General features: G+C 39.0%; 1 protein-coding gene across 1 annotated transcript; it reads left to right on the plus strand.

The window, feature by feature from the left end:
- The first annotated feature begins 10,618 nt into the window (after positions 1–10,618).
- Positions 10,619–22,679, plus strand: LOC119725460. Its single transcript, XM_038196868.1, has 5 exons — positions 10,619–10,844; positions 14,055–14,285; positions 16,988–17,176; positions 22,012–22,130; positions 22,581–22,679. Exons 1-5 carry the CDS (start codon positions 10,619–10,621, stop codon positions 22,677–22,679), a joined length of 864 nt encoding a protein of 287 aa, XP_038052796.1.
- Positions 22,680–27,467: the final 4,788 nt, after the last annotated feature.

The following is a 27,467-nucleotide window of genomic DNA, read 5'->3' on the forward strand; positions in this document are numbered from 1 at the left end:
AGTTCGATTACTCATTCATACATTTGTAGTAACATGTGTTTTGTTCAATAAAAATTATACATTAACGTGTCATTCAAGATTACAGCTTTCAGAAAATGCAACAAAATATGAATTTTGAGACTAAAACGATATTCAGATCACCGTTTCAATACATCGTCAACTTCAATCGCTTTTATCTCGAAATGGTCATGAGACTGGGGGCGTAGCAGCTGCAGGGCTATTTAATTGTTGGTATCAACATATTACTAGATTAGTAATATCTGTCTTTAAACGCTTGAAATCTCGTCGTTTGAAACTCACCCACTGACTCGTCAACTTTGTTAAATTTGTTTCACGGCGGATCAAAACAAAACACTTCAGTGTGGACTTCAGAGCACTTTGAGAAAACCCAGATGTATTTTTGTAGGCCTAATTAGACAGATGTACTTCAATATATATCGATGCGCGATCTGGCAGGATTTAAAACAAACCACTTTTTTGTATTAAGAAAAACTATGATAGTTTAAGACATTAAAAGTATATAAAATGCCATTTGGTCCAATCTACTTGCATTGTGACAGAATGTCGAAGTCACTGAAATATTACTTGTAAAGTTTGAGTTTATGCTCAACTTGAGTTGGAAGACTGCCCTTTTTTTATATACCACTGCCTACTCCCCCCCGGAAGCCTTTCTTTTGTTAACAAGTGTATTTTTTTCTGAACAAATGCCCCTTTTTTTAAGTCGTGCCCTTTTAATGCCATCGGCTGTTACGGGTGCCTTTTTGTTAATTTCGCGCACGTATCGCCCTGAAAAGCACCATATATTGTCCGTTAGTGTGCATAATCGTCGGTTTTATGGTACCTGATCCCCCCGCCCCCTTCCCCCTTTTTATTTTAAGTACCCTTTTCAAGAATTGTTTTTATCCCCCAAATCAAAACGACCTTGATACGCCCCTACTTTGAAAGTTCCTAAGTTATATTTAAAATTCTCATGACACCCTTTGCCATTTTATTGGAGATAGGACTCCAGCCTACGTCGTGTACACTCAAGGTTCGAAGGGGTATTAATTTGCTTTTAATATATGCAGAGTTAAGGTATTTCCGTCAAATGGTCATGAGACAAGGGCGGATCCAGAACACAATTTTTGGGGGGCCAAAAAAAGTTTGGTCCCCCCAAAAGTGGGTTCAAAAAATTACGGCGTGGAGTTCGGGGCCCGCTTAAGGGCCCCGTATTTGTTTTGGATTCTAGATGCTCTGTGGTGCGATCTGAGGCAATTTCTGACCACTTTAACCAATGTTTTTTTGAGGAAAAGATGGTGGTGTACTCATTGCCTGCCTTTATTGCGATGTCACATAAAAAAAAAAAATTGGTTTCGTTTTATTTTTCCTTTTATCCGCCCTTTTCATGAGATTTACGGGGGAGGGGGGGCGTAGCAGCTGCAGTGCAATTTAAACGCTGCTTTCAAAATATTACGAGATTAGTAAGGCCAAACAAAAAAAATGGTGTGTTTACGGTAACCCGACCGACCTGGAATTGTTTCGGCCAAATTGCCGACCTCAAACTTTTTATTGCCATTTTGAAGGTTGATAATTGACAAATTTCAAACATTTCAAGTACTTTTAATTATTTGCCACGAACAAAAAACATTTTCCACACTTGAATCTGACCATGATTTGACACAAACATACCTGTGTTAAACGTGCGAAAATTGCGATGATCTCAAAACTTTAATTCTCAAACTTTACGAAGTACGATTATTTTTGCACAAAGGCATCGGGGTACGCACGCCTGGCTGGCCGATGGACGGCATGGTTCTCCCCACGTACAAACGTACGTACTGCGTATCGGCCCGATAGCTGGAATTGCGGCCGGCCCGATACGCCTACAAAAAAATGCCGATCACATTTTTTAGCCCCTGATACGCACAATATAATTATCATACACGCCATTAAAATGCAAAATTTGATCGTTACATACGCCATTATTTCAAAATCTTGACCAAAATCCTGTTTTTCCGATGCATGTGTGATCAAAATGCACACGATGATGTGTTCTGTCGACCACCAGCAGCACCCAGCTAACATACACCATGGTACACTGGTTCCCTTCGCCAGCTAACGGAATCAATGCTATGATGAAGGACCGGAACCAGTGACTACTGCCTCTCTAGCTCGATCCGGTCCATACTTCGTATCATACAGCATGATGATGTAGTGGGCCGAAATTGGAAAGTAAAAATATTACCAAACAAACATAGCTGGAGTACATGGGCGGAAATCCCGTGGGGGGGGGGGGGGGGTGGGGGACAGGGGGGACACGTCCCCCTCATGAATTTGGTAAGGGGGGACACAATGTCGAATGTCCCCTCCATGTTTTCATGTGTAGGTATGGGTGGGTGACCAACCATGGCAGAGTCTTAGGGAAAAGCCTCTTTGATATGTCGCTTTGTGGCTGAGAACCAATTCGGTTTTCTTGTCGGTTCGACCATGGCTCAGGTACGCCTAGCCTACCCACGTACATGTACTGTACGTGCGTGTTGGTTCATGCGGTATACATGTATACGTTATACACAATGTTGCCTGCGTACGTCATAATAATTTGCTACTCCTATACCAAATTCGGCCCCACTCCGGCCCGCAATTGCTATGGTAGACTTGATGACAAGTCGTTAGACTATAGTGGTTTATGTCCGTCATCGATCAGCGCCAAAATCCGCATACCACCGCCGTTCATGCAACGTCAGCGCTACAACCATTCATGCAAAAGTCATGTACTAACGCTCGGCATGGTCAGTCTGTGTCTAACGACTTGACTAAGACGTTTTCAAGCGAATATTCATATATGCAGCCACTGCAATGCATATGCATGATGTTTCCATAGCGAGGGCCAATAGTAGCCCATCTGGCTTACGAAGAAACACCATTATAAATATGGGGGTAATTATTACACGATCATTTTCAATTTTCCATTTTATTTGGCAGTCCTGTTTTTAAAATTACAGTAAAAAAGCGTATAACATTGTAGATAATATTAGTACTTTTGCAACTGTCTTTGAATAAAAGGAGTAATATTTAAGTAATTATGGAAGTTGAAACTGTTAGGAATAATTGAAAATCCCCTTCAAAAAATGAAGTGCGCGCCGACTGTAAATGTAAGCTCCTTTTGGCCCATGTGGTTTGTTGTAATTTAACTAATCACCCTGAAAACGAACTCGTTCGCGGTTTGTGCCCATTTTTAGGGTTACAGAACCGCAATGACAAAATGCCCGATGCACACAATGAGGTTTAGAAATATATTGTTGCATTATCAAGGGGGCCATGCCCCCCCCCCCAAAAAAAAAAAAACGAAACCATTTTTTTTTATGCGACATCACAATAAAGGCAGGCAATGAGTACACCAACATCTTTTCCTAAAAAAAATGGTAAAAGTGGTCAGAAATTGCCTCAGATCGCATCACAGAGCATCTAGATCCAAAATTTTTTCGGGGCCTTTAAGCGGGCCCCAAAACCCCACGCCGTAATTTTTTGGACCCACTTTTTGGGGGGACCAAACTTTTTTTTGGTCCCCCCCCCCTAAAAAAAAATTAAAAACACTCATTACAGACTTGATTTCAAGTCTGTCGCTATGGCTGCCATACCCCATGGCAATATTACGAGTGAAAAGTTGTCCGTTCAGCCTGTGACTTTTTGTGAGTAATATAATTTCGGGGAGGAAAAAAAACCTGTCCCCCCACGTTCAAGGAGCGATTTCCGCCCATGCTGGAGTAAGAGAATTTCTGCGAATTAATTCACAGAACGTGATCTTTACTTTCTGTGTATGTGTTTTCCATTAAAATGACGAGATTGCAAAGCTCGAACTTGTGGCGAAACATCGTAGCGTGTTTCTGCAGTCAAGTGCAAGATTTTCGGCCACGTGGGCCGTGAGCACGGCGCGATGTTCGGCCAGCCAGGTGGAATGTTGGTGGTGCCAGCGGTCGTGATGTATGTTAAGCATAAAGTGGAATCACCGACCTCAAATATATTTTTAATTAGGTGAGGCAAGTTTTAATCACCTTTGATAGCCAGTCTTGATAATTTTCGTGGCGCAAATGAAAATAATCCAGGCACAAAATAAACATGATTCCTTGCTGTATGATTAGTACGAATGATGCTCCATTAATCAGCACCCCCAAAAAATTGGCGAAATAATTTTTCGACCTACTGCATGACGCCATTTTGAAAGGCATGTAATCGGAAGCAAAAGGTGTTTTTTTTCTCCACCTTAATTTCTTAATTTGAAACTTACATGCAAATGTAATTCATACTTTTCTAGTTAGGAAGCAATGAAACACAGGTTGTGAAATGTTATTTTTTTTTTAGTTAACAATTTTGATTTTTTTTCTTCAATTACAAAAATATTAGTGACATACAAGATCTCCTCTGAATTTCAAGAACAAATCTTAAGATAAAGACCCCCAGATTTGCTCTAAAATGCGCCAGAGAGCTTCTAAAGTTCAAACATTTTCGGGTTGTTGAATCACAACAAATCTTCCTTCACATGTTTGAAAAAATCCTGGGGAGAACCCTGGCCGACGATACAAATTAATTTGGATTGAAATGTATCGATTGAATATCTTCAATGCTTGAATAGTGGTTTTATACAATTTTTTTGCAAAAGAACATGCATGGGCATGCAGAACTGAAATGAAAAAAAAAATACAAAATAAAATTATTTCCCTACCTACCTACCTGGATTTTTTTCAGGCCGTTACCGTAAACACACCATTTTTTTGCTTAGCCTAATATCAATATTTAAACACAGACATAATTATCAGCACTTTGAGTACCTTAATGTTTGTAGATACGTGCGCTGTAATCCGTTTTTTATTATCATTATTAGTGGTCGTGAGGTTGGTAGGCGAAGCAGCTGCAGTACTTTAGGTGTAGTCTCTGTATGTCTGTGATTCTACCTGCTCTGAACCTAAATGTAAGTTTGACTACAGCCATGGTTCATTCCTTTATAGGTCTTGCGTTTTAAGTTTCGTAGATTATATTTAATGTCGGGGTAACCTATCAACAAGTTTTGCAGTTGAATATACAGAATATGCAGTTGAAGCTTTGTAAGATGGAGTGGTGAGGAGGTAAATAGGTTTGCGAGTACAGGAGGGACATATCTCTTTTGTCACGAAGTGTTGGCACTGATTCTGCGCTACTTGTCAGTAAATAAAACATTTTGTAAAGAGTCTCATATCGATAATCTGATTTTCTTTTATATTGCGTTTCGCCCTTGTCAACGATAGTTTTCACTGACTAGGTACACATTCTCACTTAAAATTATGTTAATTTAATTTAATTTTCTGTGTTTGTGTTTATCCTGAATGCTTTAAACTGAGCGTTGGGGTTGGGTATGTGCAGTGGGCACAACACACACCTGTGAAATGATTGCTCTTCAGGTGTTGCGTTATTGATGCCCTTGAGTCGAGGAATGTTTGCTTTTCTGTCAACATTCCATGGTGCCACAGGGTTGGAATATAGACAATTATAAAGTTTCTAGGTTATATTTCAAATTCTCATAAAAAGTTTTGCAAGCATAAAAAGTTTGAGTAAATAAAAGGTGAACTAATTTGCATGGAATAGATGCAGCGCTCAAAGGTGAACTGATTTGCATGGAATAGATGCTGAGCTAAGAAGATCACTTGTAAACACTTGAAATCGCGTCATTTGATAAAGAAACAAGTCACCCACTGACTTGTCAACTTTGTGGACTTTTGCATCACGGCGGACCAAACAAAACACTTCAGTTGTGGACTTTAGACCACTTTGGGAAAACCCAGACGTATTTGTGTAGGCCTGATTGGACAGATTACTTCAATATATATTGTTGCGCGATCTGGCAGGATTTAAAACAAACCACTTTTGGTATAAAGATAAACTATGATGGTTTATGACATTATGAGTTTATCAAAATGCCATTTGGTCCAATCTACTTGCATTTGACGTTATTTCATTTGACGCCATTCATTCCGTTACATGGGGAGTTCTTCTCAATACGTCAGGGACATGTTATCGAAGATCGACTTTCCAAAGTCCACGACCACTTTTGTGCCTTGCTCAATGCCCCTCATCCACCAGTTATTTTGGAACCCATTACCATACAACAAATTGGCCATGCAACTGCCATTGATATCGGCCCAATTACCGATAGAGAACTACACAAGGCTTGCAAAACCATACCATGCGGCAAAGCAAGAGTTCCTGACAATTAATAACTGATTTTGCCAGGCTGTTGCCAAAAACCAGCCTAACGCTTCCAATCATGAATTCCATTCTGGATGGCAACCCACCACCTTCTGATGAGTTCATCGGGTCCATCATCGTTACAATAATGTAGACGAGCAACTCAACATCGCTCAACAACCAACGTGGACTCTCGTTAATTTGGTCGTTATTTACATTGTATGAAGACCATACATAGACTTAGGTTAGGCCCCCCCAAAAAGTCGGTCTCTGGTCAGCGCGTGCGTCGATTTTAATCAAGCGCGTCAGACTTTTTTTCTCCGAAATGTTCCGCGGAGGTTCCAACAGCGCCCTCTATTGCTGCACCTCCTCATTTTTTTTTACCAAAGAGCACCAAGGAATGAGAAATTGCACTAAGGCAAATGATCGAGAGCACCAAGGCAAATTATGGAGGACACCAATGAACATGAGGACACCAAAAAAAAGCAAAATAGTACCCCACCTTGTCTGTACACTCCAAGCTTGAAGAAAAAAAAACCAAAAAAAAAAAACCAAAAAAAAAACCAACGCGTCGCCGCGTCAATTCCCGAACTTCGGTCTGACCAGAGACCGACTATTTTTTTTGGCCTCATAGGAAAGTGATATTTTCAAGAACGATAGTTATAAAAAGAGTATTCAAAAGTCATTGACCCCTTAAAGGTCGCCATGGGTCAGATATGAAATGCCTCCATATCTGAATTCTTTTGTCTTCGAGTACAGGATGGACATATCTCTTTTGTCACGAAGTGTTGGCACTGATTCTGCGCTACTTGTCAATAAATAAAACATTTTGTAAAGAGTCTCATATCGATAATCTGATTTTCTTTTTACATTGCGTTTCGCCCTTGTCAACGATAGTTTTCACTGACTAGGTACACATTCTTACTTAAAATTGTGTCAATTTAATTTTCTGTGTTTGTGTTTATCCTGCTTTTTGTTTATCCTGAATGCTTTAAACTGAGCGTTGGGGTTGGGTATGTGCAGTGGGCACAACACACACCTGTGAAATGATTGCTCTTCAGGTGTTGTGTTATTGATGCCCTTGAGTCGAGGAATGTTTGCTTTTCTGCCAACATTCCATGGTGCCACAGGGTTGGAATATAGACACTTATACAGTTTCTAGGTTACATTTCAAATTTTCATCAAACATTTTGCAAGTTTATTGGAGTAACTCTAGCAAACGATGTGTACACTATGCTCAAAGGTGAATTAATTTGCATAGAATAGATGAAGAGCGAAGAATAACACTTGTAAACACTTGAAATCGCGTCATTTGATAAGGAAACAAGTCACCCATTGATTTGTCAACTTTGTGGACTTTTGCATCACGGCGGACCAAACAAAACACTTGAGTGTGGACTTTAGACCACTTTGGGAAAACCCAGACGTATTAGTGTAGGCCTTATTGGACAGATTACTTCAATATATATTGATGCGCGATCTGGCAGGATTTAAAACATCACTTTTTTGTATAAAGATAAACTATGATGGTTTATGATATTATGAGTTTATAAAAATGCCATTTGGTCCAATCTACTTGCATGTGGCAGAATGTCGAAGTCACTTGTGAAAAATTATAACATCGCATCATCGTCGGAATCCCTCCTTCTCCTGACGACGTGCAGAGCATACTGTTCAAAACGTTGAGTCCCTCCGGTTCTTTTCAGAATCATACATACTCAGAAAGGAGAATTATTCACATGGTGCTACCGCAAACTTATCTTGTCTTAGTCACTTGTGAAATGTTAGTGCAAATAAAAAAAAAACGTTTTGGAAGCCGCCTCCTTTTTCTTCTTTTTTTTTATAAAAAAAATACACGAAACAAATGATACATTTTACACAGTAACATCATTTTGGCCTCTTTGACTTTTGCATCTAGCCCATATAAAGCTGGTATGACATACGTCGCGGCAATTAAAAAACTAAAAAACAAAAACCTGACTACACGCATTGCAGCGATATTTTGCGTGCGTGGAGCCTGTAACCGGTTACCGTACGCAAAGCATTTACCGCCTTGGCTCCCAGTCTGATGACATTAAAGATGCAAGCCCACCAGCACGTGAAGTAGCTGACTCTATCGAAGATCGACTTTCCAAAGTCCACAACCACTTTTGTGCCTTGCTCAACGCCCCTCATTCACCAGTCATTTTGGAACCATTACCATACAACAAATTGGCCATGCACCTGCCATTGATATCGGCACAATTACCATACTATGCAGCAAAGCAAGGGTTCCTGACAATAAGCCATTTGCGTGTAACCTATACCCTTTGGAATTACATTTGAAAAACGTCTGGTACAATGACTTGCTGAGAATGCTTGGCACATTTTAACTGTGAATTCTCCAGACAAAAGACACTGTTGCTAATCACATGATTCGGGGCAAGCTCTTGCATAGTTACGTAAGAGACGCTCAGCACCAATACATCGTTCACAATGGGTGAGAATGGCACAAAGACACCAGACCATGCCGGAGCTGGGGGTTGCTAGCATAAGGCTTGCCCCGAATCACGTGATATAGTAACAGTCTCTTTGGTCGGGAGAATGCTAGGTTAAAACGTGCAAAGCATTGTATTAAGTCAGCGTTCCAGATTTTATTCAAATTTAACACGCAAATGGCTTATTACCCTCTGATGTCACAAGGCTGCTGCCAATAGCCAGTCTAACGCTTCCAGTCATGAATTCCATTCTGGATGGCAACCCGCCACCTCCAGAGTTCATCGCGTCCATCATCGTTACAATAACGAAGACGAGCAACTCAACATCGCTCATATCTGATTTTGTTTTTGTCTTGGTATGAAGACCTCACATGCCAAATTTCACGCTTTTATAACAAAATGAACATTTCTGTCCCTATGCCGCGCCACTATTATTTGAATTTTGTATAAAGTTCAGAGGAAGATGAAAATCAAATATTCAACCGAAAATGTGAAAAACTTTAACAAATTAATTGAGTATGACATTTGCATTTCTACTTCCATAATAGAGACGGCAAACTGACGTCAGAATGCGATTGGTATCCCTGTTACTGTGCTGTAAGTAATCACACATTATAAATTCATTTTGCGGACAGTAATATAGCTGCTTTGATCATGTCAAGTCGTGAATTGTTTATTTTTTAATCTTATTAGGCTACCAATAATTACCGAAGCCTGGGGAGGGTGGCTGGATAACAAGTGCAACTATAAAGGAGTGTTGTCCATGATACAAATATACCCGTTATGAAAATCGTATCCGACACCACGAACTGACACCCTCTGCATCACATGTGTACACAATTTTTAAAAATTCAAATTCTTTTTTTGCACATATTAGCAGTTTGTATCATTAAGTTTAACATGAAGAAGGTAAGATTGCTGAAATCATCTAAAATTTTACTTATGAATTTTCAAGAAATTGGTCAATTCTGGTATTTTTTGTAACCACAAAGTGATCCTGCACACAAAAATGTACGTGTTTTCGGAGAGTGCGCGCATGCAATGGCGTTAGGGAGTGTCAGTTCGTGAACAGGAAAATTGACGTGTTTTTGGAGAGTGCGCGCACGCATGCGCAATGTGTGCGCGCACTCTCCCAAAACGCGTCAATTTTTGTTTTCACGAACTGACACTCCCTAACGCTATTGCATGCGCGCCAGCAGCGCATCCAGCTTTTGATGTCGGGGGGGGGGGGGGGGAACGCACATCCGCACCGAAATGTAGAAATGGGGGCGCTTCTCAAAACTGACCATTAGTATGCATACTACATATTATATGGATATTATCACGGTGCATTGTAATGGTTGTTAAGCGCGTTTTCTTTGGTGGAATTAATGTCAGAAGCAGTCTATAAACATTTCCGGCAAGTTTTGCTGGAAAAAAAAAAGATTGTGAAAAAAATTCGTCAGGGGGTAAAGTGCCCCCCTGACCCAAGGGACCAATAGGACCACGTGGTATGCGGTTTGCACGTATTTATCAAGTTTACTTGACCAAAGGCTAAGTAATCATTGCACCGCATTTCTTGAACTACTAAAATCGTCTTTCTCCAGCATTTATACTGCGTCATGCACACGCATGAGAGCAAATCTTGGTTCGCATTGAGACAAATTATGTTTGGATATTATTTAGCTTGTGGTATATTTTCTGAATATATTGTTTCAGACTAAATTGGGTTTTAGCAAACACATACAAACAGTTCAATAAAAAGTTTTTATACTCAGTGCTGGTGAAATGTCTTTTGTTTCATGTTGATTTAATCATAGTATATTGGTCGTTCATTTGTATCAGGTGGATTCGTACTTGCAATTAAGGATAGAACTGTATTCCTAGAACGAGGCCACCACGGGACAGTTCCATGGGCAGGTTTTCTCGATAAACCTCAAGTAATATCGCCAGAAGACGTAGTCGCGATGTATTGGTATGATGGCTCAATAAGCAGTACATCCCTGTTGATTTCGAACTCCAAAAGAACAGTAGCTCCCCAAAACGGAATCCCAGAGGGCATCTATGATATCGACAGCGAGTTCAATCTCGTCATTAAGAACGTTGCCGCCTCCGACGCGGGCACCTATTTCTTCCAAGTGAAACCGGATTTGAAAATGATTGCTAAAGGGAAGGTTGAAGTTTGTGATAAGGGTAAGTGTGTGATAATAATGATTTGTACTTTAAATGTTTCCGTTACCTCAGGAATTCCCCCTTTTCAAAATAGAGATATGAAACCAGTAAACAGAAGACATATGGGCTCCGTGCGCCAACGAAGAGGGCGTGTTTTTTACCACTTTTGAGGGCCCACAGACCACACACATTATAAACACATGGACCGCTAGGGGTCCTACTTAAAACTACACAGGCATTCACTGATCTTTATTATACTAGTCAGTATAATAGAGATCGTGATCTGCGCGGCGCCCGACTTAAATAAAAAAATATGGGCAAATTAACCTCTAGGTATGGGCTCCGTCCGCCAACAAAAGAGGGCGCGTTTTTACCTCTTTTGAAGGCTCCTTGGACGGGACACAGCGTACGCGCACTGTAGTGTTTTTTTTTGTGCGCGCGCAACAAGGCAAAGATATGATGCTGTTTGATCTGTAGTGTGTAGTGTATCTAGGCAACTCCCATATCCTTTTCAGTTTTTGGAAGAACACGAATTGCATATCTTGAAGGATAAAAGTCCTCCAAATGTGTGCATTTGCTAAAACTACAAAAGCCACTGTTGAATACGAGAATGTATGCACACTGGTACGAAACAACTCGTAAATACGAGTTCACTACGTGATCATTCGGACGCATAACTGTGCCTCATGCATGGACTGTAGCTAAAAGTTAACTAGTTTCACTAAGTATTTCGTTATCGTCTTATTGTTGCTTATTATCATCGTCTTATTGTTGCTCCTCAGAAATTGTATAGTCTACAACCTTACGAAAAAACGAACACGATACTCTATTGAGTACAAAAGATATAACACAAACTATTTTGTCAAAATTTGCCTTCAAATCGCTTGTAATTTGATACCTGATGACGTCATGATGAGGTAATATAATTTATAACATCGTAGCATGGTTTAAGTTCACACAAGGTTTTGTGATCATACCCTGAAGCGTTTGAAATAAACGTTGCTTTGTTTTGATGTCAGGCTAAAGTTTTCATTTTGAGTTTACCTAACTTTGACCTTCTGGTAGCCCCAGAAGTAAAGGTCAAGCGAGTTCACGTACACGACAAAGAAATGTTAAGCGAGAATCACGAAATCCTACCATAAAGAACTGACTTCTGTATTTCATAGACTGTTTCAGTGGTCTCTGGGCTTCAACAATATTCCCAAAATTAGGAAAACCTTAACTGTTTTACCGATTCCAAAAAACCCCAAAACCTACAGTTGCGAATGATTAAAGAATTGCTCCCACATCGTCAATTATGAAATGTTTTGAAAGTGTATTAAGGATATTATCTTGGTTCAAACTGAGGCGTACACTGACCCTGCCCAGTTTAGTCTAACGTCGATCGGATTTATGAAACTGCCAAAGTGGATCGTTTAAAACGTGTACAAACCATATGGGGAAAAGCGCATCTTAAATGTGACCGATGCATCGGTCCCGCATCGGTCGAGCACGGTACGAGTACGCTATGTGTTCGTGGGGGATTAGCGGTTCATACGCAGTAATACGCTGACCTCCCGGCACGCACCCCGTCAGCATGATGAGCCGCCTATATTGGACGTATAAATAGCGTACTTGCAGCGCAGATACAACGCACGCTGAACAAAATCTTAGCGAATGCCGACGTATAGCGTCAGGCATGCGGTCGGCATAAGTCGGGTGCGTCCGGAATACGCTCAGCATGCGCACTGCATACTGACCTATTCGCAGCCCGAAAAATAATGTTGTGCACTGCATACGCAACTCATACGAATCTCATACGCAATGGATGCGCTGAATTCGTTACTTGTACGCTAGATGTGCGTCGCACATAAGTCAAAGTGATCAAAACATGTCGACGTTTTGAGCGTACGGCTGCGTATTGAAAAATTTTGATAAGGAAATCATAAGGAATTAGGATACGCGAAAGTGTGACAGGGGCTTTACGTGAAATGTCAAAATGCGTTCGGCCATGCGTTTTGTTGTGTACGTACGTAGGTACGGAACGTACGCTACTGGTGGAAAGTTTTGATAAATGGCGCGCGGCGGCGGTAAGCATTCGTCGAGCTCAGTACGTGTTGCACTGATGACGGACTGAAGAATGGCCATAGCAATTGATGCGGCCATACTTCTCTTCCAATCTACGATACATTTGTTTGTTGTATACACTCCTCAGGCTCATGCATGTCATGTACAGGGCTAAGGCTGCTGGTGAATACTTGCAAGAGTTAATTAGCAAATCCTATTGTTATCAACATGAGTCATCCCCTGATCCAATTTAGGAATTCAAATTGAGATCGCTATAGTATAATCCTTTTGTCCACACACAAAAATACCCAGAGTAAACACTGACGTGTGTAGTTTTTTTTTGAAGGTTGGGGGGAGAGGGATGAAAATAGTGGGTTCTTCTTGGCTAAGGTACTTAATGTAGAGTATTTCTTACAGGTGACTAACTCTGGGTTACAATTAACACAGCGACATTTTCGTGCTCTTCTGCAAGCTCCACCATTATTGTACTTGTACCATTACCAAATGTACATTGTCGATCCATTACAAAACAAACCAATAAACAGTTACTGCATGTTCAGCAAAACAGTCGCTCAGGCACTAGACTGATCACGTGTTTTCCATGCTGGCTTTTTTTATGCAAATGACCACATCACAGGGCGTCAAGTTTTGCACACGGCACTTTTTGCCCAGAAAATTGCAGGCGGTTTTACGAGTTTTCTGCAACTTTGAGAAAAAAGAAAGGCTTTTCCGCAACTATGTGGAAAAGGCCCCCCCCCCCCCCAAAAAAAAAAATCAAAACAATGCTTTTCCGCTTTCAAACGGAAAAGCAAAAAAAAAAAAAATAAAGAAAAAAAAAGCTGTGTCGTTGTATATACCGAAACAACTGATAAATCAGACCCAAATACACAATACTATGTCTTTCTATAGCGATCGCGGTGCAGCGACCCCCACTCAGTCCCGCAATGCACTGCGGTACACATTGAGTGAGGTAATTAGTACAGAGGGTTATTAAACCCTGTAATGTCTAAGTCTGAATAATTAGCCGTTTTAGCGCTCATCAAACATGGCTTTTCGATTAAATGGTGCGAGGCAGGCAGATGTTTTTGAAGCCAGCCACAATACAATCATCAAACTAATGGGAGCACCGGTAGCAATAAGGGCGACCACATGAACTGTTTTCTTTCCAACTCTCTCTTCCAACAGTCTCCCCAAAGCTTCCATATCCTACTGTCATCGGCTGCATTCAAGACATTCACGACGAAGGCAAGTGCGAGGTGAGAGCACGACACGACAGCAAGGTGCATAACCTAACATGCGTCATGGAGCAGGTCAAACCTGCCGTGGAATTGAGATGGATCCGTTTGTTTTTGGGCGGGCTGACGGAACTCAACGCTTCCTCAACAGTCAGATCTGTAGTTCTACCGCCCTATACTGGTAAACAGCCTTCTCTCTCGTAGCTCATTCCTGCGATACTTTGGCTGTGCCCCTCCTATCTCCTGATATGCTCCTCGAAAGGAACAATTTGTTTAATTTTTGTTTCAATCACTTATGCACGCGTAACTGCAACTAAAGCCTAGTATCCATATCGAGGTAAGAAACGCAGAGACCAATGCCAACGAGATCCAAAGTGTAAAACGCAGACAAAATTATGGAAACACTTTATTCGAACATTTCGCAGAAACACCCAGACAGACTCAAGCTATCTCGCAGATAATCGATCATGTTGAACTCGTACCAACAGTTCCGCGCATTGTTTGCGAAGTTTGCGTAAGCCAACGTTTATGCTTAAGCTAACGATCATCATAAGTGAACCACTCTATTTACAACCTTGCGTGCATTTTACGGAACTTAATCAAATCTAAGAACATATCTCAATTCGGCGCTGGAAGGTATGTGAGCGCAATCCGTTTAAGAGAGTTACTCTCGTCAAGTCATGGAAGGAGCGAGGGAAGACATCGATGAAGAGGCGGGTCCGTTACGGATCCGCCGCGCAAAACGCATTTGCCCAGATGTTAAGTTAAAGACATCATTTTTTTGCAATGTAGACGAGCAAATGTGGTAAATAAAACGAATCGTCTCGATTGTGACGAAATGAAATGTGCTTCAATCCTGGTTTTCCGTGTTACTAGCCATTGGCCTCAAAAGGAAATGTAACGTACCTTTTTGTATGGTATCTCGATACAATGCACACAATCTTTGTATCACGAGGTTGAAGGCAGAAAGTAAATACAATATATAAAACTTTAGCGGGTACGCCATTAAAGAGGTCCGTTCAAATGATTATGTTTAAGGACACCCAGGGCAATCAAGACAAACAGAAAAAATCAAAACAGGAGTCAAATCGTGCCTGGTCTCGTTAACTTGTTACAGAACCTGTTAACAAATGTAATTACAGTAGGTCTGGATTGTAACACCTGAATCACAATTTAAGCTCACAAAAGTGTAACAAAAAGCATATAAGATTCAATTTCTAGGATCTCTATAAATTGTAACATAATTGCCAGTTTGTTTTCCTAAAGTGTACTCCTGAAGTTCCGTACTTAGTACTTCCGTACTAAGTTGACAATGCCTTATTAAAGTTAAATACCAGTGCCCTAAGTTTTCCCTAACGCCTGGCCAGTGTACGGCTGTGTTGTGAACTAAGCCTTCCAAATTGCACCTGGCATGGAACAGTCGTATTGCAATAAATCAACACTTACAAGGTGAAATAAAACTTTGAGATTACGATGACGAATTCACCCCCAAATCACTCCTTTTGTCAACAAGAAATAAACTAAAATCTAGACCAGCGGTAGCAGAGAACTTGCATTATATAAATTAGAATGTACAGAAAATACAAATTTCGCTCATATGAAACTCAAATGTTGGTTTTAAGCACAAATCTATCAACACGGTACTCACACTTGGTGTGCAGGCGGAAAGAGATGATTTTTGCTCGTTCACCGCATATCGCATTGTGTGCAGGCGTTTGTATACATTTGTCTGGGCTGTGTGCCAATTGTACGGTCCCTTCAAAACGACGCCTCACACAGATCATAATTTTGGGATTGATATTTTGTCATTATTTCACCTGTTTCATGATGTTGATAAAGTGCCTTAGTCATATGTTGATAGTTCGATGCTTTAAAAAAAAAAAAAAACGATTATTTGCTTTTCATGCAGATTTGTATGTTTATTTCCAATAATAACACCACTCAAAATTCAAAAATGCTCAAACGCTAACCTGTTAACAGGTAACATTTTGAACATTTTTTCTTTTAAATTACAGCTGAATGGATGTTCCACTTTTCGAAGAAAAAGTGAAAATCCATGCACAATATTTTGATAACGAAACACAACTTCTATTCACTGGCAGATCGTTGAAAATCAGTTCCTGATTGGTTCTAAATGACCGCGCAGCAAGCCAGAAGGAACTTATTTCACGGGGCATTTAGTACCAGTGTGATCTTTAATTCACCTGAACCTTTTGAAAATAACTCAGTTGGTTACTTTTGGGATGAACGCAAATCTTTCCTTTTAACTGACCGCCCGTGTTTCCAAGACGTGCGGAAACACGAATGGTCACTCATGGCTTGCTGTATTGTGCTGGCATAGAATGTGATTTCATGAACTTGTTTAACCAAAATAAAAGCACATTGAAAATCTTTGCTCAACTGGCTTTTCAAAGTCAGCAACTTCCTCCTTTTTGACTGACGACTTTTCTTTCCTTTTACATTAGGCCAAAAAAAAAAGAAGTCTCCGGTTTCTGGTATGCGCGCGCGTCGCTCAATGAAAGATGATGTCTCAAAACCGCCAAACTCACTGGTTTGACTGGAATCCTGCTACTGCACAATTTTAACGTGTTTTTAGATATGGTTATGATCGAGAATAAGCCTTATGTGGCCTCTCTGGACTCCCATATATTTGCACTAAGTTTAGTCGGGCACCATTTGCAGTCATCAGCCGACATTTGAAGCAAAAAAGTCAGGTAAAAAAAAGAAAAAAAAGCCGCGTCGCCGCACCACTTTTTGGAAAAGCTCCATACCAGAAACCGGAGACTTATTTTTTTTGGCCTTAGAATACCTTTTTTTTCAAGTAGGTTGGTCAATTCCAAAATCTATCAAAATGTATTGATGGATTTGAACTCTATCAATCAGGGTCGTCGTTGAGGAACAATACCTATTCAACGTCAGCATCTGTCCAAGTGGCGGCAATCGACGACAACGAAGTATATGCGTGTGATGCGTTGGGTGGTGTTGTAGGCAGAGACGCACGCATGATAGTACGCATCACCAAAATTCTGCCCACAACGGCAACCTATGATGAAGTTCAGTCCGACAAGCCAGGTAGGTAGAACTGACATGTTAGTGCAATTTAAAACCAGGAGGAAACAGTTGCTTAAAATCAGTGACGTAACAATAGACATCTTCATGCATTAGCACGTCCACGCCATGAAATAGTGCATATAGCAGCAACATTGTTTTCTGCAATAGTTAGCACTTTTTACCGCTAAATGTTAAACAGCTCTATGGAATTGGGACGTGACAATTAAAAGCCCGATATGCGTGTTTTTGCTGTGCTTGCTACTTACGGTCGCCATGAAATAGGCAAGGGATCTGTTAGCAAAACAGTGGCTGTTACTTGGCGCAATGAAATTGGGCCCTGTTCATTCAATGTTGCCAGGCTAATGTTGAAATATGGGTCCGATTTCAAAGTGCTGCTAAGCAATTATATAACTTAAACTATGGCAGAAAATCATGCTCAGCTGAAGCATTATTTCACGGTGTGGATCTGCTGAAGGATGCGTACATGAAAAGTTGTGAGAAGTAGGTGAGGGGCCAATCAGTTATTGTTTGAGGATTTTGTGAGGAGGATGGAGGATCAAGTTCTCTTTATAGATATAATTAGATTTAATTAGATTTAATAAGATTTAATAAAGGCGGCGGCGTTGGCGGTGTCTGTGCATGCCAAAGGAGTTCCAAGTTTGGCGCGGCGCGTGTTCTCCTTCTCCTCACCGTCGAGGTACATCCGCGTTATTGTTAGCAATCTATTCATAGATATAATAAACTCTTAAAATATTTAATAAAGACGGCAGCGATGACGTCACTTATCCTATATGACGGCATAGACGATACATTTGGCAATGACAACGATTTATATATTTTTTTTGGCCACAATGGCTTCTTTATTTCTGTGCCATGTGTTTTTTGGTTCAATCACACTATTTTTACAATAAATAAACACATTAGAGGCAAGCAAAATAAAAGTCCCAAGACGCGCGCTCACGCGCGCAGGGTAAAAACAAGGATACGCGCGGCGTCTGCACACGACTCCAAACAAAAGACGAAGTGAAGGAAATAGATCGGATTCAGAGAGGTAACTACATGTATTCTATATAATTTTTTCGTATCTACCAAAGGCTCATTTATAGGTTACTTTAAACATTGCAATAGTCTGTCTTGAACTAGGCCCCACTAGTCTTTTAACATCACCGTGTTCCTATTCATCTCTCACTTCATCTTGTTGGAACAGTCCGTACAATTTTGTCCAGTGTTTAGGTATTACTCTGTTTAGGGCTTTGTTTACTCTCATGCCTTTGTTCATTTTTTTCTTCTAGATATTCCACTATACATTAATGAGTTTCATCACCCTTCAGATGTAGGCAACTTTTCTTTTTCTTGGTTTCTAGGCTTCCATTTTATTTTTTGTCTTGTTCTTCACCCATACCCCGGTTGACGTACTTTTCATATTTGTCACTCTACATTTCCTCAATCGTTGTTTGCATCTTCCAACCAATCTTGATATGTAGCATTGTCTTCCAATTCAGAACTAGACTCATTTTCATCCAATAATTTTTCTTTTTCTTCCTTCGGATTCAAAATCGCCATCCTCGAAATAGTCGTCCTCATCCCGCGTAGATTCAGTTCCACGGTTTTCTATTTCCGAATCCTCAGAATTATCCACGTCAGAATTTTCAGACCGAATAGTTTCAGTTTTAAGATCATCGTCAACTTCATTCAGTTTAGATTCCGCTTCGGCATGTGTAGTTTCTACATGCCTCCGTAGTGTATATATCCATCAAAAACTTCTGTCACACTGGTGACAAGCATGGGATTTCACCACAGGAAAAACGTTCAAGTTGAATATTTGAAGTTTAATCCCTGAAGGATACGAAATTTCGTGACTGCGTTTTTGCACAGGAATCCCCGTTCTCCATTGTGCGTGGCCACCAAGTGCCCCTATTCATTCCTATGCTTTGCTTGCCGCCCCTTGAATCGACTTGAATCGACGTAACTAAATTATTATGGGTGTCAATCGGTGGACCCCCCCCCCCCCCTACACACACATTTTGAAGCGGGGGACATTGTTTGGTTCCCCCCTCACACACACACCCGCACACTTTTTTCACAAGTTGCTCAGAATACCTGATTCAATGTCTCCAAACTCGAAAATGATTTGATTGGTCAGAATTTGCATAGGATCGCAACACAGAAATTGCTTTCCTTTAACTGCATGTCTACTCAACTATATCCCCCAGTTAAATTTAACTTTCCACAATTTCATCCCCAACACTACGCCCTACCTGATCTATGATCGGGTAAATCAGCTTGTCGTTCAATATATGCAACTATTCATTTTGCGCATACCTCTGGTTTATGTGCTCATTCACTCATTTCGTTGGCCATTTTACTCATTTACTCATGTCATTGCTCATTTTACTCATTTCGCTGCTCATTTTACTCATTTTACTTATTTACTCATTTCGTTGCTCATCTAACTCATTGCGCTGCTCATTTTACTCATTTCGTTGCTCATTTACACGCGTTTGCAGTAAATGACTTAACAAGTAAAATGAGCAGCGAAATGGATGAATGAGCAAAATGAGCAGCGAAATGAGTAATTGAGTAAAATGAGCAGCGAAATGAGTAAATGAATAAAAGGAGAGGCGAAGTGGGTAAAATAAGCAATGAAATGAGTAATTGAGTAAAATGAGCAGCGAAATGAATAAAATGAGCAGCGGAATGAGTAAAATGAGCAACGAAAATTGGTAAATGATTAATATAAGCATCGAAATGAGTAAAATGAGTCAAATGAGCAACGGAATGAGCGAATGAGTAAAATGGGCAACGAAATGAGTGAATGAGTACAAAGACCGGAGGTTTACGCAAAATGGCTTCCCACATTATATTAAACGATATCATGCGTTTCTTGTCATTTAGAGATTAATTTTCTAAGATTCGACATAAACGTTTTTCCTGTTGTGAAACCCCATGCTTGTCACCAGTGTGACAAACGTTTTGGACGGAGATAACATACGGAGACATGCAGAAAATACAAATGCTGAAGCGGAATCTAAACTGAATGCAGTTGACTATGATCTTGAAACTAAAAGCGACTGATGAAATGTGGAGTGACAAATAAGAAAAGTACGTCAACGTGGTGTGGGTGAAGATCAAGCCAAGAAAAAAGGGATTTTTTTTCAAGTTACCTACATCTGACAGGTAATGATACTCATCAAGGTATTGTGGAAGATCACGAATAAAAAATGAACAAAATTTAAAAAGTAGAAAATTCGGCAGTAGGGAGACACGGGCTTAAAAGTGTCTCCCTATTGGCGCAACATTTTGTTGTCGCAATTGGGTTAATATATTTGTTGCTCGTGGTCTAATTAGTAAAAATACCGAAATTCGTGGAAAAAGGACCAGGGAATATCGGGTAAGGACACATTTAATTTTGAAAATTTTTGTGCACAAGTCTATGGGAAAGTCTCCCTATTACCCCATTGCCGGTAGAGGAAGACAGTGATGATTAAAGACTAGTGGGGCCTAGTTTAAGACAGACTATTGTAATGTTTAAAGTAACCTCTAGATGTGCCTTTGGTAAATAAGAAAAAAATAGAATACATGTAGTTACCTCTCTGAATCCGATCTATTTCCTTCACTTCGTCTTTTGTTTGGAGTCGTGTGCAGACGTCGCGCGTATCTTTGTTTTTATCCTGTGATTGAACAAAGAATACAAGCGGCACAGAAAATGCAGAAGCCATTATGGTAAAAGAAATATAAATCGTTAATACGTCCACATTTATTAGGATTTATAGGATAAGTGATGTCATCGCAGCCGTCTATGTTAAACCTTCTAAGCATTTATTATATTTATAAATAGAACTTAATCCTCAACTTGATCCTTAATCCCCCTCACAAAATCTTCAAACTAATACCGATTTACCCCTAACACACTACTGTTGTGCTTGTTACGTCACTCCCTTAAGCAACTTTCTTCCACCGGTTTTAAGCGCGGTTTTACTGCGCTTACTGCTTAAAGTCTCTATGAAATAGAGGCTTTGTTAGCACAAAATCAGCTGTTGAAATTGGACCCGGTTTTAATTGGAAATGACACAAAAGATAACAATTAATATGACGTTAAATGAACTTAGTAGAGTAAAAAAAAATAAATTGTGAATTCGTATTGAGTATTTGAAGGCCTTTTTGAGTGAACAAGAAGCCGAAATTCAAAAAAGAAAATCGATCGGTTGAATAAAGTCACATATCAGTTGAACCAATCAGATATTAATTGAATCAAGTCTCATATCATTAGAAGTGGGTCGGATATATTGAATCAAGTAAGATATCAATTAAATCAAGTTAAGATATCTATTGAAGCAAGCAAGATATCACCTGAATCGAGACAGATATCGATGAAACAAGTCAGATATCGATGACGTAAGTCAGAAATCCATTGCATCAAGTCAGATACCAATTGAAGTATGTCTCGGATTTCAATTAAGTCAAGTCAGATATCAATAGACGCAAGTCATTAAGTCAATCGTATCAAATCATAAATAACTGAAGCAAGTTAGATGTAGACTAATTGCGTCATTTATCGATGAAGTAAATCACATATTAATAGAATCAAGTCAGATATCAATTGAATCAAGTCAGATATATCAATGGAATCAAGTCACACATCAATTGAATCACGTCAAATATATCAATGGAATCAAGTCAGATAACAATTGAATCAAGTCAGGTACCAATCTTATCAAGTCACATATCAGTTGAAACAAATCAGCTATCAATTGAACCCAGTCCAATTCCAATTGAAGTAATGCAGAGATTACTTAAAACAAGTCTGATTTTAATCAAATCAGATAATGTATATCAGTGCCTTTTTACTCTTTCAGAAAGTACGGTGGTTTTGGTTGAAATAGTATCACGACTCTCCCGGCCCCCTGGATTAATTGCTGGTTTGATTGTTGTAACGGTCGCCGCTTTAATTTTCGCTTTCATATCTATCCGGCTTGTAAGTATTTAGCACAGTTGACATTCGAACTCAGTTTATGTAAATTCTAGTTATAGTACAAGTACACATAAATCCTTGTTTTGTATGTGCAAAATGAATTGGACTTACAAAATACACAATAAAGTATTACAATTATGTTAGCTAGGTACCACTGGGCTTACTCCAGAAAGTAGAAGTGGAACCTGATGATCGTGTGTATTATGATTTAATTTATTTTTTTATTTTTATTTTACCGTTAAGGAATGAGTATGGGGTTAACATCTGGTTCTTGTTGGATATCAGGCGGCTCCAAATAAGGAAACATTTTTTTTCTCAATTTTACAATATTTGTTTATATTATATATTAACCCATACGTTAAGTCACCGCAGCTACTCTTATTTTTGCAAAAAGATTGATATGTTGTATATAAGAAGCTTGGTATCTTGTGTATTTGCTCTCACTTAATGCAGGGTTGTGAAAGGAAGAATCTCAACAAAACTTACAAGGCAGAACGTGCACCGAACACTACTGATGACGAGTCTTACCCGATGAAAGGTGAAAATGTGTGAAGAAGTTAAGATGCAGAAAAGTGTCGAATTTTACCTTAAGAATGAATGGCAAGGTTGACCGTATAGGTACTGAAATAATTACTTTAAACTTGCTTGCCGTAGATTTTTTGTAGAATTAGTATTTTAGTTGAAATGTTGACATGCAGGAAACTTTTCAAATGTTTAAATTTGCACATGTTTTGAATGTGAATAATTTCAATTATTCAAATCAGTAGTAGGCCTACTTCTCTACATCAAGTGTACGTAATAGAAACCGGACATTTAAATGCTTGTGTTAAGATTAATATCACTAAATTAAATTATACTTAATACAAATCTACAAAATATAATCATTTAAAGTTTGCACATATTGATACCATTTGTATTGTACTCAAGGTTGATATTATTGTTTATTTCACACAATAGCAATCGAAAAATCAAGGTTGTTTAATATAAATAATACCATTTAAATCATTGCTTCAAATCACCATTTAAAACATTGGAGAAAAACTAAAAAGTCAATGTAAAAGTAAAACGAACAAAAATCATCTCAGATACAAAAAAAAAAAAATAAACACTTTCAAATAATTTTAACCCAATGTTATTACACTGTAGTAGGAACGGTGTTAGTGACACACCTTTCTGACAACTGGGGCTATGACAGGAATGCACACAACACTCCCCACTGCCCTTTGACCATCAGTTTTTCAGACTTGGTTTGGAAACATTTATTTCAATGATGTCATTCATTACAATTATGTACAATCATGTATAAATTAAAGGGAATATACATCATTTGCTTTTGCTGTAATTTTCAGAAATGGATGGAATTGGGGGGTTGGAAATATAAAGCAAATATAGTTACACTGACTTTTTGGAGGTTTTTGGTTCGAAAATGCTATAAAAACCAAGAAAAACGATCATTTTCCTGTAGTCTGGTTCCCTGACTCCATATAAGAAGAAACAGAGCAGTTTACATACATTGGGGAATTGTAAGGTCAGGGAACCAGTCTAGCTGGCTCGTACCCGTTCATAGGTTTGTAATCGATTGCAAACAAGTGCAATGGTCAATTGGGGCCAGTATTTGAAAAAAAGCCAGTTGTTTCCAACGCTGATCGGCCGATCAGCGTTGGAAATTGACACAAAAATACAATTTTTCTTGAAAATGACAGTATACCAGGTGCCATAATTTTACAGGATGCTTTAGACTGTCATTTACCAACAACCTATTAAGGTATTTCGCAAAAACTTGGTAGTTTTATTTTTCGATGTTTGCAAATGTTGTATATTCCCTTTAAGAAAGGTCAGTAGTAATATATATGACAGGTAAGCAGACGCTTTTGTGCCCTTACCTATGGACAGACGTACAACCAAAGTACTGTAACAAGGGACAGACAAAACACAACGGGAGACAGATAGGACAAGTGTGTGAGACAAGGCCTAAATATTAATGCACATATAACATTTCAATTTATGAATATGATTCGATAAAATGAGTTTTTAAATTTTTGACAAAGACAGATAGTGAGGGTAACAGTTTAGGAGAATCATCTAAACTATTCCAGTACAAGGTGCCTTGATAAATCACACTGTTTTTTTTTTTACATTGACGTTCTTTTAAATTGGACAAACACATTTCCCTTAGCACTACTTCGAGTGTTATATACATGAACGTGGTATACACATAGTCAAAACCGAGAAACTTACCGACTCACTGTGCTGTGTCGGACTCAGTTTTGGAACTGGAATTACTCGACAGTAATTTACGGGGACCGACAAGATCCATTGATGTCTGTTAGCGGACGTCCCGTCAGAGGTGTCCAAGTCGGAGCAAGGGAGACGTGCTCTATGTCTTCATAAACTTCCATATGACTTCATAATTTTCCAGTCACTTAGTTGTTTTAGAACATGTTTTGTTGGTAAGAATATGCAAGTAGAAACCTCAAAACATACTTTTTGAAAATTTGCAACAACAGAAACATACTCATAAGATGGAATTTTTGCGTGGGAGTGATGTTATTTAAACACAAAAAAGGGTGCATAAATGTATGGCGCAGCTGCCAATTTCGATTTATATTGCAAATTAGATATGGTACCCTTCCAAAACAGTGTTCAGATTTTGTCACCCTTTCTAAAGATGCTTTGTATGCTCCATATAGTATACATGCCAAGTTTGTTGCTTTGGACAAGTCGGTAACGATTCCACTACAAGCCACCTGACTGCTGGGGCTTTTGAATTCACGAAACAGTACAGCAGCCAAAATCAATCAAGGGACACTTTCTTAACAGTTGAGACCCCCTTCTCAATTTGATAGCCATATCTTGACTGTATATGAATGTTATGCCAGCTGCACCTACCAGATACATGTTCTGTCTGTTGATGGAACTTGACCAGTCACGGTGTTAACACAAATACAAGGTCATGGCAGAAAATGTGGAATACTGTTGAATTAAAAATAATTAGTACCTGGCTCTTAGCTAACAAACTTTACATTAATTTTTGAAATCGAACTGTATGATTTTTCGTGCGCATCATTATAAATACACTCAATCTGTTCCCTTAATTTTAAACGATTCAAATCAAATGTCAAGTAAAAGGCACACAATTCTTGGGCATAACTACTGACGAGAATCTCGCTTGGAGGAAACATATTGATTATAGTGACAAAAATATCAAAACATGATGGCATAATTAATCGTTTAAAATATTACCTCTACAGTAGAATCTAACTAACTTTGTACAATTCGTTTATTTTGCCATATCTTAATTATTCAATTTTGACTTGGGATGGTTTGCCATCCAAATGCAACAAACTGCTCATGTTACAGAAGCGAGCGGTCCGATTAATATCTCATGCTGATTATCGTGATCATACCCGTCCTTTATTTGCGAATTTGAGACTCTTACAATTCAATGACTAACACTAGTAGGAGAAATGTATATGTCCAGTTTAGCAGAACAACAAAATGTAGCTTAAAATAACGTTATTCAACGTGGTACATCATACTGCAATAGTCTAGATGACTTCTTAATATCATCACCCTCCTTCTCTGTCATTGTTGAAAAACCAAGATCTCATCTACTCAATTATTATTCGAATAATCAGTTGTGATTTATGAATCAAGATGTATGCCCTCGTCTCATACCAGTTTGTGTTTTTCTACGTTTATTCGAATAACTAGTTATAATTTATGAATCTAGATGTATGCCCTCGTCTCATACCAGTTTGTGTTTTTCTACGTTTATTCGAATAACTAGTTATAATTTATGAATCTAGATGTATGCCCTCGTCTCATACCAGTTTGTGTTTTTCTAGGTTGTGTCTTTGTGTGTCTGATTGTTGTCCATTTTGTCCTTTGTCACCGTCTCTGTTTTTTTTTTCTCGGTCATGTCCACTTGTCTGTCGATAGGATATGGTACAAAAATATGACGCTTCACCTTATACCTAAATATTGTCGTTAATTTTTTTAAAAATTGATCCATGTACATTATTACACAAGTACATAATTCATTGCATATTGCTCTCTATAAAAAAAAATTCACGACGTTGTAACATTTTACTGTGTGAAAATGGCAACATTAAAATATAATGTTTCTATCATCATAAAAAATAACGTGTTGACTGTCTGTGACTAATCAAGCAAAAGGAGGGCCAATGGCAATGTTTTTTTGTGGGTCCTACAATTGAGAGTTTGTAGAAGCAAAGGGTCCCACTAGAAACCGGTCTTTGAAGTTCAACGCGTATTTCTGATAAATTTTGGCATGACATTGCATCCGAAAGTTGATGTTCTTTGCAATTATAGTGCATCAGGGATTTTTTTTTTGTTCAAAATGGCGATGGGTTTCCGGACTTCTTGTATGGGTGACAATCTTTGGATGGAAACATTATCCAAACGTCGCTAGAAAATCTTTCACGTCGTGCTACCTGACTCGATTATTCAAACACCAACTGCACATATTGGCCCAGGTACCCGACGAAGTCGTAAGGATTGTTCAGTGCTAATTTCCTGGATATTTCTCTACATTCAACTTACCTGAAACAATGTTCAATGCATGGTTTCGTTTATTATTAAACACAAAGGATATTTCCAATACTGCAAGCGCAGTATTAACATTTTCATATATATATTTTCTGTCGTCCATTTCACCTAAAACCTCGTTTTCGAATCTGTCGTCGTCCATTCCTCCTATAGCATTGTTTTGGAATCCCTCGTAAACGACGCCATTAATGTTTCCTTGTAGGGAATGTATTGTCCCTTTGTTTTATATGATCATTTGTCAAAGACCTCACACAGACATTAACTTACCTTCTGAACTCAATCCATCTATCACATTTTTTTGAGTGTCAGGCTTCATTGCTCTGATTCTTTGACCTTACAATTCCCCAAAAGCTATAAATTGTTCCGTTTCTTCCTAAGTGGGGTCAGGGAACCAGGCTACAAGAACATGATTGTTTTTCTTGGTTTTTCCAGCATAGACGAACACAAAACTAATCAAGTCAGCGTAACAACATTTACTATAACATACCAATCCTCCAAATCCATTTATAATTGCAGCAAACGCAAAATGTTGTACATTCCCTTTAATGTTGGGGGTTGATTTTTCATTACCATTAAAATTCCTTCAACTTTGTGGTACAAATATTTTTTGAGTCTTTGAAGTTCATTGGATCGATTTTATTTGCAATTTGACCACTAGCTGACACCTTACCACCTTCGGAGTAATATACATTTTTTTTTAATTTAAATATCTCATACTTTCAGTCTCATACAGGCCTTACTGTTGGTCGTATAAGGTTAAAGGGAATA

Source organism: Patiria miniata, unplaced genomic scaffold (assembly GCF_015706575.1).
Source record: "Patiria miniata isolate m_02_andy unplaced genomic scaffold, ASM1570657v1 HiC_scaffold_19, whole genome shotgun sequence".
NCBI classification, from domain to species: domain Eukaryota; kingdom Metazoa; phylum Echinodermata; class Asteroidea; order Valvatida; family Asterinidae; genus Patiria; species Patiria miniata.

Bases quoted from the DNA above. Each gene is read 5' to 3' on its own strand.
- LOC119725460 (XM_038196868.1), top strand. From the start codon at position 10,619: ATGTATTGGTATGATGGCTCAATAAGCAGTACATCCCTGTTGATTTCG. The intron at 10,845-14,054 runs GTAAGTGTGTGA...CTCTTCCAACAG, and splicing joins GGTTGAAGTTTGTGATAAGG to TCTCCCCAAAGCTTCCATAT. The intron at 22,131-22,580 runs GTAAGTATTTAG...CACTTAATGCAG, and splicing joins CTTTCATATCTATCCGGCTT to GGTTGTGAAAGGAAGAATCT.